Below are 12,168 nucleotides of genomic sequence, written 5' to 3'. Positions count from 1 at the left end.
CAAGGCAGACATGGAGAAACATAGAAAACAGACTTATGGACACAGCGAGAGGGGAGGAGAGGGTGAGATGTACGGAGAGTAACATGGAAACTTTCAATAACATGTGTAAAATAGATAGCCAATGGGAATTTACTGTTATGTCTCAGGGAACTCAAACAGGGATTCTGTATCAACCTAGAGGGTTGGGATGGGGAGGGAGATAGGAGGCTCAAGAGAGAGGGGACATATGTACACCTATGGCTGATTCATGCTGATGTTTGACAGAAAACAGAATTCTGTAAAGCAATTATCCTTAAATTAAAAAATAAATAATTTTTAATTGTTAATTTCATGTGAATTTCTTCTCAATAAAATAAATAAGTTATAAGGAAAAAAATGTAGACATATCAACCAAAACAAAAACAGCAAAACTGAAAAAAGATGTCTATAATTTCAAAAAACAGGGGGCAGGTAGGCAAAAATAAGGAAGGAGCAGGCTGATGTTAAGAATCCTTATCACATTCATAGCAACCTGTCTGAACCTAGTTAAGCCACACTTCTCTGCTCAGTGGTTATAGCTGCCAACTGGAAAGGTTCTTAACATGTAGCACAAAGACTAGAATTCTAGAACTGTCTGGCATTTCCCCTTCCTGGCCATTTCATCATAAATTGGGGTCATGAATTCAATGGCCATATTTATGAACCCAGATCTAGGTACATGAATGCTCTGGTATGTGCCAAAAGTACCAAGTATATTCCCAGGGACAATGGATTCTGCTCAAAAATCCAGGATATTTAGCTGTTAAAAACTACACCTCTCTTGATGATTAGTATACTCAAGGGATCAAAAGAATTCATTCTCAAAGACTTTACATGTAAATATAGTAAAAGAATAACTGAATTTCATTGTATTTGAAAAATACAGTTCATTTTTAATTCTACCGTGCTGAATAGCTGAACAGGCTGCGATATCAGTGATACCTGAGCTCCCTGGGATTAGAGGACTCCCGGTCCCGGGAGTGCCGGGACTTTTTGTGCCGGTGGGATTTATCTCGGCTCCTACTTCTACTCCTGTGACTACGCCCCTCAGAGCCCCTGTCATGCCGCCCCTCAGAGCGCCTGTCATGTCGTCTGGAATGTATGTCTGAGCTTCGACCCCTGTCCCTCTCTCTGTGCCTGTCTTCTCTCTCTTCCCTCCTGCTTGATGACTTGTGTTCATGCTTGGACTTCTCCTTTCTTGGCTCCCTCTCTTGGTCCTCCGTTCCACTACGGCAGGTCATCCTGACCTCAGGGGAACTGGGGTGGGACTTCCGCACCTCCCTGGACTCTGACTTCTGACCCTTCTCTCCCGTCTCTGAGTGCTTGCCACTGTGCTTTTTAGAGCCAGGGTCATCCTTTTCTTTTATCATCTTGCTTCTGGGCAATGAAGAGGAGGCTGGCTGCTCTGCCTGTACCTCCCGGCCAGTCTTCTCTTTGTCTTTCTTTTTTTTCTTTTTTTCCTTTTTGTCTGGAGGAAAAGAGGGGCACAATAAGTAAGAAAAAGAAGATGGAAAAGATGGAGGATATACAAAAGGATAGCATGCTTGGCAGCAGTGTGAACCACTCACGGTCTCTACTTCTAGAAAAGTGCCTCCAAGAATCCAAGCTGGATGTCTGTCACCCTTAACATGTCAGGTTGCTGTATAAGGCAACTCCAGCTCTTAATTCTCTCTCTAAAGACCCTACCTCCAAACAGTCACATTGTTAGGTACCAGAGGGTTAGGACTTCAGTATATGCATTTTGGTGGCCAGAATTTAGCCCACAGCATTAGTCTTCTGCTGATACTTCTTCTTCCCCAGTTAAAGTAAGGTTCCCCACACCTGCCCCCTTCACACTTGAGAACTGACTACCAACTCTCAGTGAAGGCTAAGAAGAGCAAACATTAAGCCTACCCAGAATCTTCTCATAGGCCTTAACCATTTACCTTTTTTGTGTTTTTTGGTGGGTTTGTCATCTTCAGAGCCCTCAGATGAACTTGGTGGAGGAGTATGAGTCCCACAGCCCCTCTCCTGCAGCTCTCTGGTCACCTCATCCATTTCTTCTGAGTCCTCAGGAAGTCGATAGTTAGATACATGATCCACTCGGATAGTTCTTCCTTTGATCTAGGACAAACAGGCACTGCTTTAGCAGATAGCTAACTATTTGCTACCAAACAGAGCCTTATATCTATTTGAACCCAGCTGCAGAAATCCATGGTTTGAACCATTCCCATTATCCTCTTGCTAATTCTGTTTCTCAGAAAATCTCAAAAGCAGACCTGCTCAAGTGATGTGTCACAGCACACATCCCTACACATTCACTCAACCCTGGAGGCAGTCAGGTAGAGCCTGGGGCAGCTGGAGATCCTGGGAGCCTCATCAGTTTATCAGAGTTCTATATAAGTATCTCCACGTTATAAGTGTGCCATGAAGTGAAAAGAGCCTGGGAAGTACTGCCCCAAAGCATAAGCAGCATGGAAAACTGCAAGAGTTTAGATGCACAAACATGAATTACCTTCCATCTGTAACATTAATTTACGGTGAAACACACTGTGAAGAAGTCTGGAAGCTAAAGGGAATTCCTAAAATTCAGCTCAATGTTACAGCTGCTTTCTCAACACAAATGGATAAGGCCAAAGCGAACAACAGCTGGGAGGAGGTAAGGAATCTAGAAAGGACTACTTTCTTTTCTCTTAAGCCCTCACTCCTTGCTCCACCCCCACCATACTGGAACCACTGGCTCATGCTGATACTATCACTGCGAATCACAACTCTCCAGGTGAACAACAAAAAATTAAACCCTCACTTAAAACAAAAACATTTGGGCAGATACAGACTTATTCTATAGGCAATGCCATCAGAAATGTGAAATGTCTGGCTTTTACTGTTCCATTCAAGAGCAAGTTTTTACTCTTACCCCTAAGCCTGAGTACTTTCACCTATCCCATTCCACCATAAAAGGTAGATTAAAGTAACCTTTTATGGTGACTTCCTTTCACTGCTGGTGCAATCAGTGACAAATTCTCCAAGTCAAGAGTCACCCCTCCAACCTGTGACAATGCTCATTCAATGGCAGTGCTTTTCCTAAATGAGCACAGGGAGCATGTGGAGCATAGATAACCCTGACTTGCCCCATTCCCTTTTCATGTCTCACTCTCATGTCATCACTCACCCTGTCTCACTTACAAGGGTGGAGGAGAGAGAATAGAGGACAGAAAACTTCAGAATGAGTTACTTTCATAGACTTTGTCATGAGATTTTAACTAGAGAATTTTCAGGGACCAGTACTGCTAAGTCAATGGAGACATATGAGAGACATACATGGCTAGGTCCTCAGCCACGAAACCATGATAGAACCCCAAATTCCCTGATACAGGACAGCATGAAACTGCAGTGTTTGCTAGTCTCTTTGCTCTCCAATACAGCAGAAATGAGAGTGGAGTGTGAGGAAGAAAAGGTGAAAAACAGACGCCTGGTTGGGTGCAAGATGAAGGGGAGTGGGGGGTCATGGTACCTATGCTCCTGAGGACATAGCTTGCTAAGAGATGGGGAAAAGAAACACATGTTGACAGGGTCATGAGCCAATGGAATTATTTCCTGGGGTCATTTCCCAGTCAGTATGTCGCCACACCTCTGCAACCCAGATGACCAGTACTGCCCTTGAGCCTGTAGTCATCAGCTGGGAAATGAAACTGAAACCCTACACAATGGAAAAGTTCTGTTCAGTAAGCATACTCACCTTGATCCCATTAAAATTGTCAACAGCCAGAACTGTGCTCCTCTGGTCTTCATAGCAGAGGAAACAGAATCCTTTGGATTTCCCAGTCTTCTTGTCCCGTACCAGATTAATGTTAACAATCTCCCCGTATCTATTTAATTTATAAAAGAGTAAGACACTATTGATTTAAAATGTAAAAACTTTCAGATTGGATGACAAAACAAAATTCAAATAATATAATCTGTACAGGAGACACACTGAGAACAAGATGACAAAGAAAGGTTAAAAATTAAAAGTTAGAAAAAGATATATCAAGAACACCTAATTTAAAAAATGGGTGGTAGTAGTAAGATCAAAGATGAATTCAAGGCCAACCAAAGAAAACATTTAAATGTGACTACGAGGGCTCTTTTACACAGAAAAAGGTCCTAATACATAAGTCATGAAATTTTATACATAAATTAACACATCCAAAATTTTAATTAAAAATACAAAGAGCAACTAAGAGTGAAAGTTATTAGAGATTTTAACACAACACTTTGAGTTCACAACACATAAAATTGAGAAAAATAAGTCAGAGGAATTAATATAAAATTATATAACTACAAATAAACATATACTTAATAATATAACAATTACATTGTTAAAAATATTAACATCAGACTAATAGATATACAGATATATTCGATTGTACAGAGTTTCTTCTCAAGAATCCATGAAACAAATATTAAAACTGACTATAGACTAGATCTCAAAGTAAACCTCAATCATCTCCAAAAACAGCACAGACCATGTTCTCCAATCAAAATATGAAACAGCTGGCAACAATAATTTCAAAACAAAAAATGCCCTAACTAGAACTTGAAACCTATTCTCCAGGCTAACTACTGGATGAAAGAGAAAGTGAAATAAAACAAAGAAATCATGGTAGAGTATTTAGAAAACAACAAAAATGGTAATATATACCAAAACTTAGTGTATGTTAGTCGCTCAGTCTTGTCCGACTCTTTGCGACCCCATGCACTATAGTCCGCCAGGCCCCTCTGTCCATGGAATTCTCCAGGCAAGAATACTGGAATGGGTTGCCATTTCTTTCTCCAGGGGATCTTCCTGAACCAGGAATCGAACCCAGGCCTCCTGCATTGCAGGCAGATGCTTTACCGTCTGAGCTACTAGGGAAGCCCACCAAAACTTACAGGATGTGGCTAAAACCACACACACTCAGGAAAATCTGTAACATTAAAGAATTTTATTGTTAAAAAGGAAAGGGGAATTCCCTGGCAGTCACAGTGGTCAGGACTTGGTGCTTTCACTGCCAGGGTCCAGGTTCAAACCCTGGTCAGGGAACTAAGATCTCACAAGCCACAGGGGAGTGGGGGAGAGTAAATCTAAGGAAGGTAGGTGGAAGTTAATAAAGACATAATTTAATGAAAAAGAAAATAGAAAAAATTCTACCTTACTCATTATATAAAAATTAATTCCAGAAAAGTTAAAGCTTCATAAATTTAAAACTACAGTCATAAAAATACAATAGTAACTGATGGAAATGTCATAACATGATCACATACATATACCTCAGCCCAAAATCTAGAATCTTACTTAAAAGAAAACACTAGAAATGATTCAACTATGGTATTCAGCTATTTAACACTACTTAATATTGTAGGTATTGGCCCATGTGATTAGACAGGAGAAAACAGATATAAAAAAAGAGTAAATATATGTGTATGTATAACTGACTCATTTTGCTGCACAGCAGAAACAAATACAACACTGTAAATCAACTATACTCTAATTTTAAAAATTAATTAAAAAAGTAAAGCTATCTCTGTATGAAGATTATATATGATGATATATATAGAAAACCCAAGAGAAGCAATGATAAACAATGATAAAAACAAACTATATAACAAATCTGTAGGATAACAAGATATAAAGACAACAAAAATAAACCACCCTCTTACAAACAATAATAATAAGATATAAGGAAAGAGGAGCCCCATTTGTAACAGCAACAGCAAAAAGATAAAATACTTAAAAATAAATGTAACAACAAGCAATGTACAAGGTTTATGCAAAGAAAACTCTTAAAAACTACTGAAAGACACAAACACAGTTTTCAATAAAGACACCTCTTTTTCTTGCAGAAGATGACTCAACATTATAAAGATATCAAAATTACCTCCCAAGTTAATACTTCTGTATAAGGGTGACACTCCAATTTGCTGGGGGAAAATATAGAGTTTTAAATAAATGCTGTTGGGACAACTAGATAGCCATGTGAAAAAATATGAAATTGGGTCCATATCTCACACTATACATCAGAATAACTCTAAATGGATCAGAGATTTCAATGCATAAAACTGAAACTATACAAGTATTAGAAGAGAACATGGATGGGTGGGGAGAAATACTTTCTAATTATGACTCAAATCCAGAAGCTTAAAAAACTGATAAATTTGATCACTGCTGCTGCTGCTGCTTAGTTGCTTCAGTCGTGTCCGACTCTGTGCGACCCCATAGACGGCAGCCCACCAGGCTCCCCGTCCCTGGGATTCTCCAGGCAAGAACACTGGAGTGGGTTGCCATTTCCTTCTCCAATGCATGAAAGTGAAAAGTGAAAGTGAAGTCGCTCAGTCGTGTCTGACTCTCAGCAACCCCATGGACTGCAGCCTACCAGGCTCCTCCGTCCATGGGATTTTCCAGGCAAAAGTACTGGAGTGGGGTGCCATTGCCTTCTCCAGCAATTAGAGGACAGACTATACAGGGGCAGCATGAGGGAGTCTGGGGGATGATGGAATTGTCCTTCATCCTAATTGTAAGGGTGATTACACAAATCTATTCAAGTATCAAAAAAAAAAAATCTCATAGGACTGTACATCCCCTAAAAAGTCAATGTTACCATAAGATCATTTAAACATATGAATAAATGACCACATAAAAATTTAAAAATAATAATTTTGCAAAGAAAAAAAATCACAATAAACAAAGTCAAATGACAAACTAGGAGAAAACGTCTGCCATTTACATCACAGATTAAGGCTAGAAAGCCATTTTTTTCCCTTTTGCTATAAAGGACATTATCAGGACAACTGGAAGTCAAATAAAGTCTATAGATTAGATAACAGTGTAACAGTGTTGATTTCCTGAATTTGATCACTATCCTGAAGTTAAATGTCCCGGTATTTTGGGAAATACACACCGAAGAATTTAGGGGTAAATGTGCATCATGTCTGCAATTGACCCCCAAATGGTTCAGAAAAAAAAAATAATATGCATATAGGTGGAGAGAAATAATAAAGCAAATGTGATAAAATGCTAACATCTGGGGACTCTTGAGTAAAGGGGATATAGGTATTCTTCATTCTATTTCATAACTTTCCTGTTTTAACCCAGAAATTATTTCAAGTATTTCAAAATAAAAAGTAAAAGAAAAAAGAATACAGGAGCTGGCTTGACAGGATAACTACAGACCAAACTGGGACAGTTTGAGCATCAAGAAATAATAATAATGGCAATGTAGGATAACACATCAAATTAAAAAAATAAGTCCACAGCAATACAATACATGATAAAGTGTTAAAAACAATAAGTTAATATCCTTAATACATGAAGGACTCTTGTAATATCAGTAAGAAAATGAGGAACACACTAACAGGGAAAAAATAGGCAAATGATCTTAATAGAAAATTTACAAAGAAAAAGAATAAGGGCCTATAAATCTACGAAGAGATGTTCTACCTCCCGGATGATGAAATAAAGGCAAAGTAAAACAATAATGAAAAGTCATATGGCAATATTTTCTTAAAATAACCATTACTGATTAGGATTCAGGAAAATGAGCATTCCAGTCAGAGTGAAAACTGACAACCTTTTCAGAGAGTAATTTGACAATGTTTATAAATTAATTTCATGAAGGAAACCATCAGGGAGGCATACAAAGATGTATATATCACAATGTACACTGCAGTATAATTCATAACAGCAAAATATTGGAAATAATGCCCAACATTGAAAAGAAGACAATAAATACACAAAGATGTTAACATTTTTTTCTTAAAGTACATTCTTATTTTATTCTTCGTACTTTTTTCTTTTTCCCAAGTGTTCTACAACAACTATACATTACTCTGATAATCAGAAAACAAAATATTTTTTGAAAGCCACTGTTGTCAGTGACACAGGCAATCATCATGGAGAGCAATGTGTGGAGCCAAAACAGAGAACTGGACTAAACACACACACCAGTGATCATCACTCAATGCAAATAAGACAAAAACAGCTCCCAGGTGGAAGACTGGACTAGGCAGAGCTACCACAAAGGCATGGAAGTTATAGGCTGTACCTACTGTGAACTTCCCAATACCCAAGAGTTGGAAAAAGCAGCCTCAGGCCCTGCCAGGGCCCTCTACCATGGCCTTTTTCTTGCCCAATTTCTTTCCCACGGCCTTCTGTCCTATATATGGCCCAACCAATCAGCCAGGGACCTCTGCCCACTGGATGGTCCAACCATTCCCTGCCATGGCAATGCCTCTGCCAGGGTGTGCCAGCCACTGTCTGCTTGCCCAACCTCTTTTATCATGGTTCTCTGCCTGAGGACTCCACAGTCCAGGGGTCATGGCTCTCTGCTGCTCTGAGCTGCCAAGGCCTTCTGGCACCTATGGACTAACTACTCTGTATAGCTTTGCGGTTGTACCCAACCCCTCTCCTACCAGCTGCCACTACTAATGTGAGCTGCCAAGACTCTCTCCCACCTAGTGCTGCTGCTATCATCCCGTAGCAGAATGAAGAATATAAGATTCTCCTATTCATTCTTATCCCTCATCAGCCTGTGATTCTCAGTCTCCAGTTAAAGAGACGGGCTCTGCTCACTAACCTTACACTCAACTAGAAACAACAACAACGATAAAAACTACTGCCTAAACCTTTTGCTTTTTTCCCAGTTCCTCTGTGCTTTGCCCTAATCCTACAGTGCCACACAGGTGTGGGCCCAGAATGGCCCCATCATGAGTTACCCACAGTTTATAAGAGCCCAAGGAGATGGGCCAACAGAGTACCTTCCTAGGAGTTCCAGTCTGTTCCAGTGTAGGCTTCAGTGAAAAGACAATAAAAATAGACCAGAATCTCCAAGACAGGCTCCTATATCAACCAACTTCTTGGATTTGGCACATTGGAGAGTTACAGAACCATGTCCTGGGACTGATCTAGACCAGAACAGAAGCTTCAGGCCCCCCAATGCAGGGAGGCCAGTCAGTCTAGAGTTAAAATAAATGGGCTTTTGTGATGCCATAAAATGCATTACAACTTCCTGATGTTCAAGCTGGTTTTAGAAAAGGCAGAGGAACCAGAGATCAAATTGCCAACATCCGCTGGATCATGGAAAAAGCAAGAGAGTTCCAGAAAAACAACTATTTCTGCTTTATTGACTATGCCAAAGCCTTTGACTGTGTGGATCACAATAAACTGTGGACAATTCTGAAAGAGATGGGAATACCAGACCACCTGACCTGCCTCTTCAGAAATCTGTATGCAGGTCAGGAAGCATCAGTTAGAACTGGACATGGAACAACAGACTGGTTCCAAATAGGAAAAGGAGTATGTCAAGGCTGTATATCGTCATCCTGCTTATTTAACTTCTATGCAGAGTACATTATGAGAAACACTGGACTGGAAGAAACACAAGCTGGAATCAAGATTGCCGGGAGAAATATCAATAACCTCAGATATGGAGATGACACCACCCTTACGGCAGAAAGTGAAGAGCAACTCAAAAGCCTCTTGATGAAAGTGAAAGTGGAGAGTGAAAAAGTTGGCTTAAAGCTCAACATTCAGAAAATGAAGATCACGGCAATTTGGTCCCATCACTTCAAGGGAAACAGATGGGGAAACAGTGGAAACAGTGTCAGACTTTATTTTTTGGGCTCCAAAATCACTGCAGATGGTGACTGCAGCCATGAAATTAAAAGACGCTTACTCCTTGGAAGGAAAGTTATGACCAACCTAGAGAGCATATTCAAAAGCAGAGACATTACTCTGCCAACAAAAGTCCATCTAGTCAAGGCTATGGTTTTTCCTGTGGTCCTGTATGGATGTGAGAGTTGGACTGTGAAGAAGGCTGAGCGCCGAAGAATTGATGCTTTTGAACTGTGGTGTTGGAGAAGACTCTTGAGAGTCCCTTGGACTGCAAGGAGATCCAACCAGTCCATTCTGAAGGAGATCAGCCCTGGGATTTCTTTGGAAGGAATGATGCTAAAGCTGAAACTCCAGTACTTTGGCCACCTCACACGAAGAGTTGACTCATTGGAAAAGACTCTTGATGCTGGGAGGGATTGGGGGCAGGAGGAGAAGGGGACGACAGAGGATGAGATGGCTGGATGGCATCACTGACTCGATAGACGTGAGTCTGAGTGAACTCCGGGAGTTGGTGATGGTCAGGGAGGCCTGGCGTGCTGCGATTCATGGGGTTGCAAAGAGTCGGACACGACTGAGTGACTGAACTGAACTGAAAATGCATTACTGAAGCAAACTACTCTGATGACCCAGAAGGTAAGAAATAAAAAAGTGACTTACTAAAAAGAAGGAAAAAAAGGTGACTTACTGTGAGAACACACAAATGATGTCCCCTTCAGTCAGTTCATAAGGAAGTCCCCCTCAAAAAGAGAAACACATTTCAGTTCAGCAAACACTTACCAAGTGTCTACAATGTACCATGCATGCACTAGGCCAGGCACTGGGATGCAAATCAGAATAAGCAAGAGGGCCTTCCCTCAAAGAACCTAGTCTAATGCAATGACAGAAGCACACAGAAAATGCAGCAGTAATACAGAAAAAGGAGTGATTAACTTAGAGTGGAAAATCTGGGGTCATCCCTAACCAAACTAACACCCCTCACACCCAAAATCTTCTGGACAAAGCAGATAGTTTCCAGCACAAAACCTGGCTTCCAAAAACGTATCTTGAACTCATGTGCTCTCTATCTGCAAATTCACAGCTAAGGTCCAAAATCAGTTTAAATATGCAAATATTAACCCCATCTCACAAGGACTAAGGATTATAAAGTCAATTGTTAAGCATTTCATAGGAAATAATTTTCCCTGCAAATGTTTCCTTCCTCATCAATAGAATGGGGATATTACAGTTCTAACTTCACAGAATTGTTATAATAGTTAAATAAATGGAAATAAAATGCTTAACACAATGTCTGGTGCAATAACCTCTTTGAATAAACTGTCAAATTACCGCATATGACACAAAGTGAATATAGAGATGATATGGCCACGGATAGAAGGCAGGAGATAATTAGATGAGGAAAATAAACTCTGAGGGAAGGAGAATGAGGAGGGGAGGGAGTTGGCAGTAATATGAGATAGGGGCTAAGACCATGAGTTCTAGAGTGCCATAGTTCTGGCTGTTCCACTTCCTAAGCTATGTGACCTGAAGTCATTAACTTCTCTGCACCTGTTTCTTTAGTTGTATAAATGGGGAGGGACGGGGGGATGGTAGTAACGGTATCTGAGAAACCAAGTGGCACGATTCTCAGCACAGTGAACGGCCGGCAGTACCTATTATGAGCACTGACTTGGCAGAGAGAGCAAATTAGAAATGGGAAGAAAACAGACAAGGAAAACGTATTTACAGAGAGACAGCGGAAGGGAATAAATGTGGGTGGTGAATGTCGGGAGGAATGTAAGGCGGGAACGCTGAAATGTTAGGAAGCAGGGCAGGAGGGAAGGAGGAGCCCTACGAGAGGAAAACGTGGGCCTCACCCAGGAAGATCCAAGCGCTGTCCTTGTACTCGTTGTGCCAAGACACCTTCTCCGCCACCCCCAGTTCGACCTCACGCTCATTCAGCTCATTAATCAGCTTCACTTTAGTTAAAGGGCTAAACCGGAAGGAAAAGCGGGCATGTAAGCGCGCCCCGGCCTGAGGTACAACAGAACAAAACCGAGAGAGTAATTTTCTAGACTCCCCGCCTCTCCCGCCCGTCAGCCCCGCAGATGCTCTACCACCTCAGCCCGGGTGGGTTGGCCCCGGGCCCCAGTTCCCCCGACCCCTCCTTAGAGGACAGTTAAGGCCTTACTTCATCTCCGCGGGTTCAGGCTCAGAACCTAGGAAGCAACTTCCCGGAGAAGCCGCAAGACGCATGCGCGGTCCCGGCGCCTCGCGCCCATTGCTTGCCGCGGAGCTTGCGCCACGCCGGAAGAGCACTGGCGCGCCGGGGGCGTAGCGCCTGAGCACTAGAGCTAGCAGCGGCTTTCCTCGTTCGGCGTTGCTCGCTCTTTAATCAGAGAGTTTTTCTCTGGTCCATTTGTACGTTCCTCCGAAAAACTGGGCGAGGGTGCGAGCCTGGTCTGTTCAGGACTCCTAGCTCCTGGACGACACCTGGCATTGATTAGCTTAGCTACAAATGTTTGCTGAATTAAGACTGAAAAAGTGCCTGATACGGCGACTTA

At 41.5% G+C, this 12,168-nt stretch overlaps 1 protein-coding gene across 1 annotated transcript; it reads right to left on the bottom strand.

The window, feature by feature from the left end:
* Positions 1-292: 292 nt before the first annotated feature.
* Positions 293-11,900, bottom strand: RBMX2 (RNA binding motif protein X-linked 2). The gene is made up of 6 exons (XM_061407957.1): positions 11,796-11,900; positions 11,482-11,597; positions 10,314-10,365; positions 3,737-3,866; positions 1,944-2,121; positions 293-1,486 (listed from the first exon to the last, which is right to left on the bottom strand). The coding sequence occupies exons 1-6, from the start codon at positions 11,858-11,860 to the stop codon at positions 951-953; spliced, it is 1,077 nt and encodes a 358-aa protein (XP_061263941.1). The 5' UTR covers positions 11,861-11,900; the 3' UTR covers positions 293-950.
* Positions 11,901-12,168: the final 268 nt, after the last annotated feature.

Source organism: Bos javanicus, chromosome X (assembly GCF_032452875.1).
Source record: "Bos javanicus breed banteng chromosome X, ARS-OSU_banteng_1.0, whole genome shotgun sequence".
NCBI lineage: Eukaryota > Metazoa > Chordata > Mammalia > Artiodactyla > Bovidae > Bos > Bos javanicus.
Note: the sequence above shows the minus strand (reverse complement) of the source record. Positions and strands in the feature narration are given on the sequence as shown.

Excerpts from the sequence above, each read along its gene's own strand:
- RBMX2 (XM_061407957.1), bottom strand. The coding sequence starts at position 11,860 with ATGCGTCTTGCGGCTTCTCCGGGAAGTTGCTTCCTAGGTTCTGAGCCT. Across the intron at positions 11,598-11,795 it reads CCTGAACCCGCGGAGATGAA|CCCTTTAACTAAAGTGAAGC; the intron begins GTAAGGCCTTAA and ends CTTCCGGTTTAG. Across the intron at positions 3,867-10,313 it reads ATCATTTGTGTGTTCTCACA|ATACGGGGAGATTGTTAACA; the intron begins GTAAGTCACCTT and ends TAAATTAAATAG.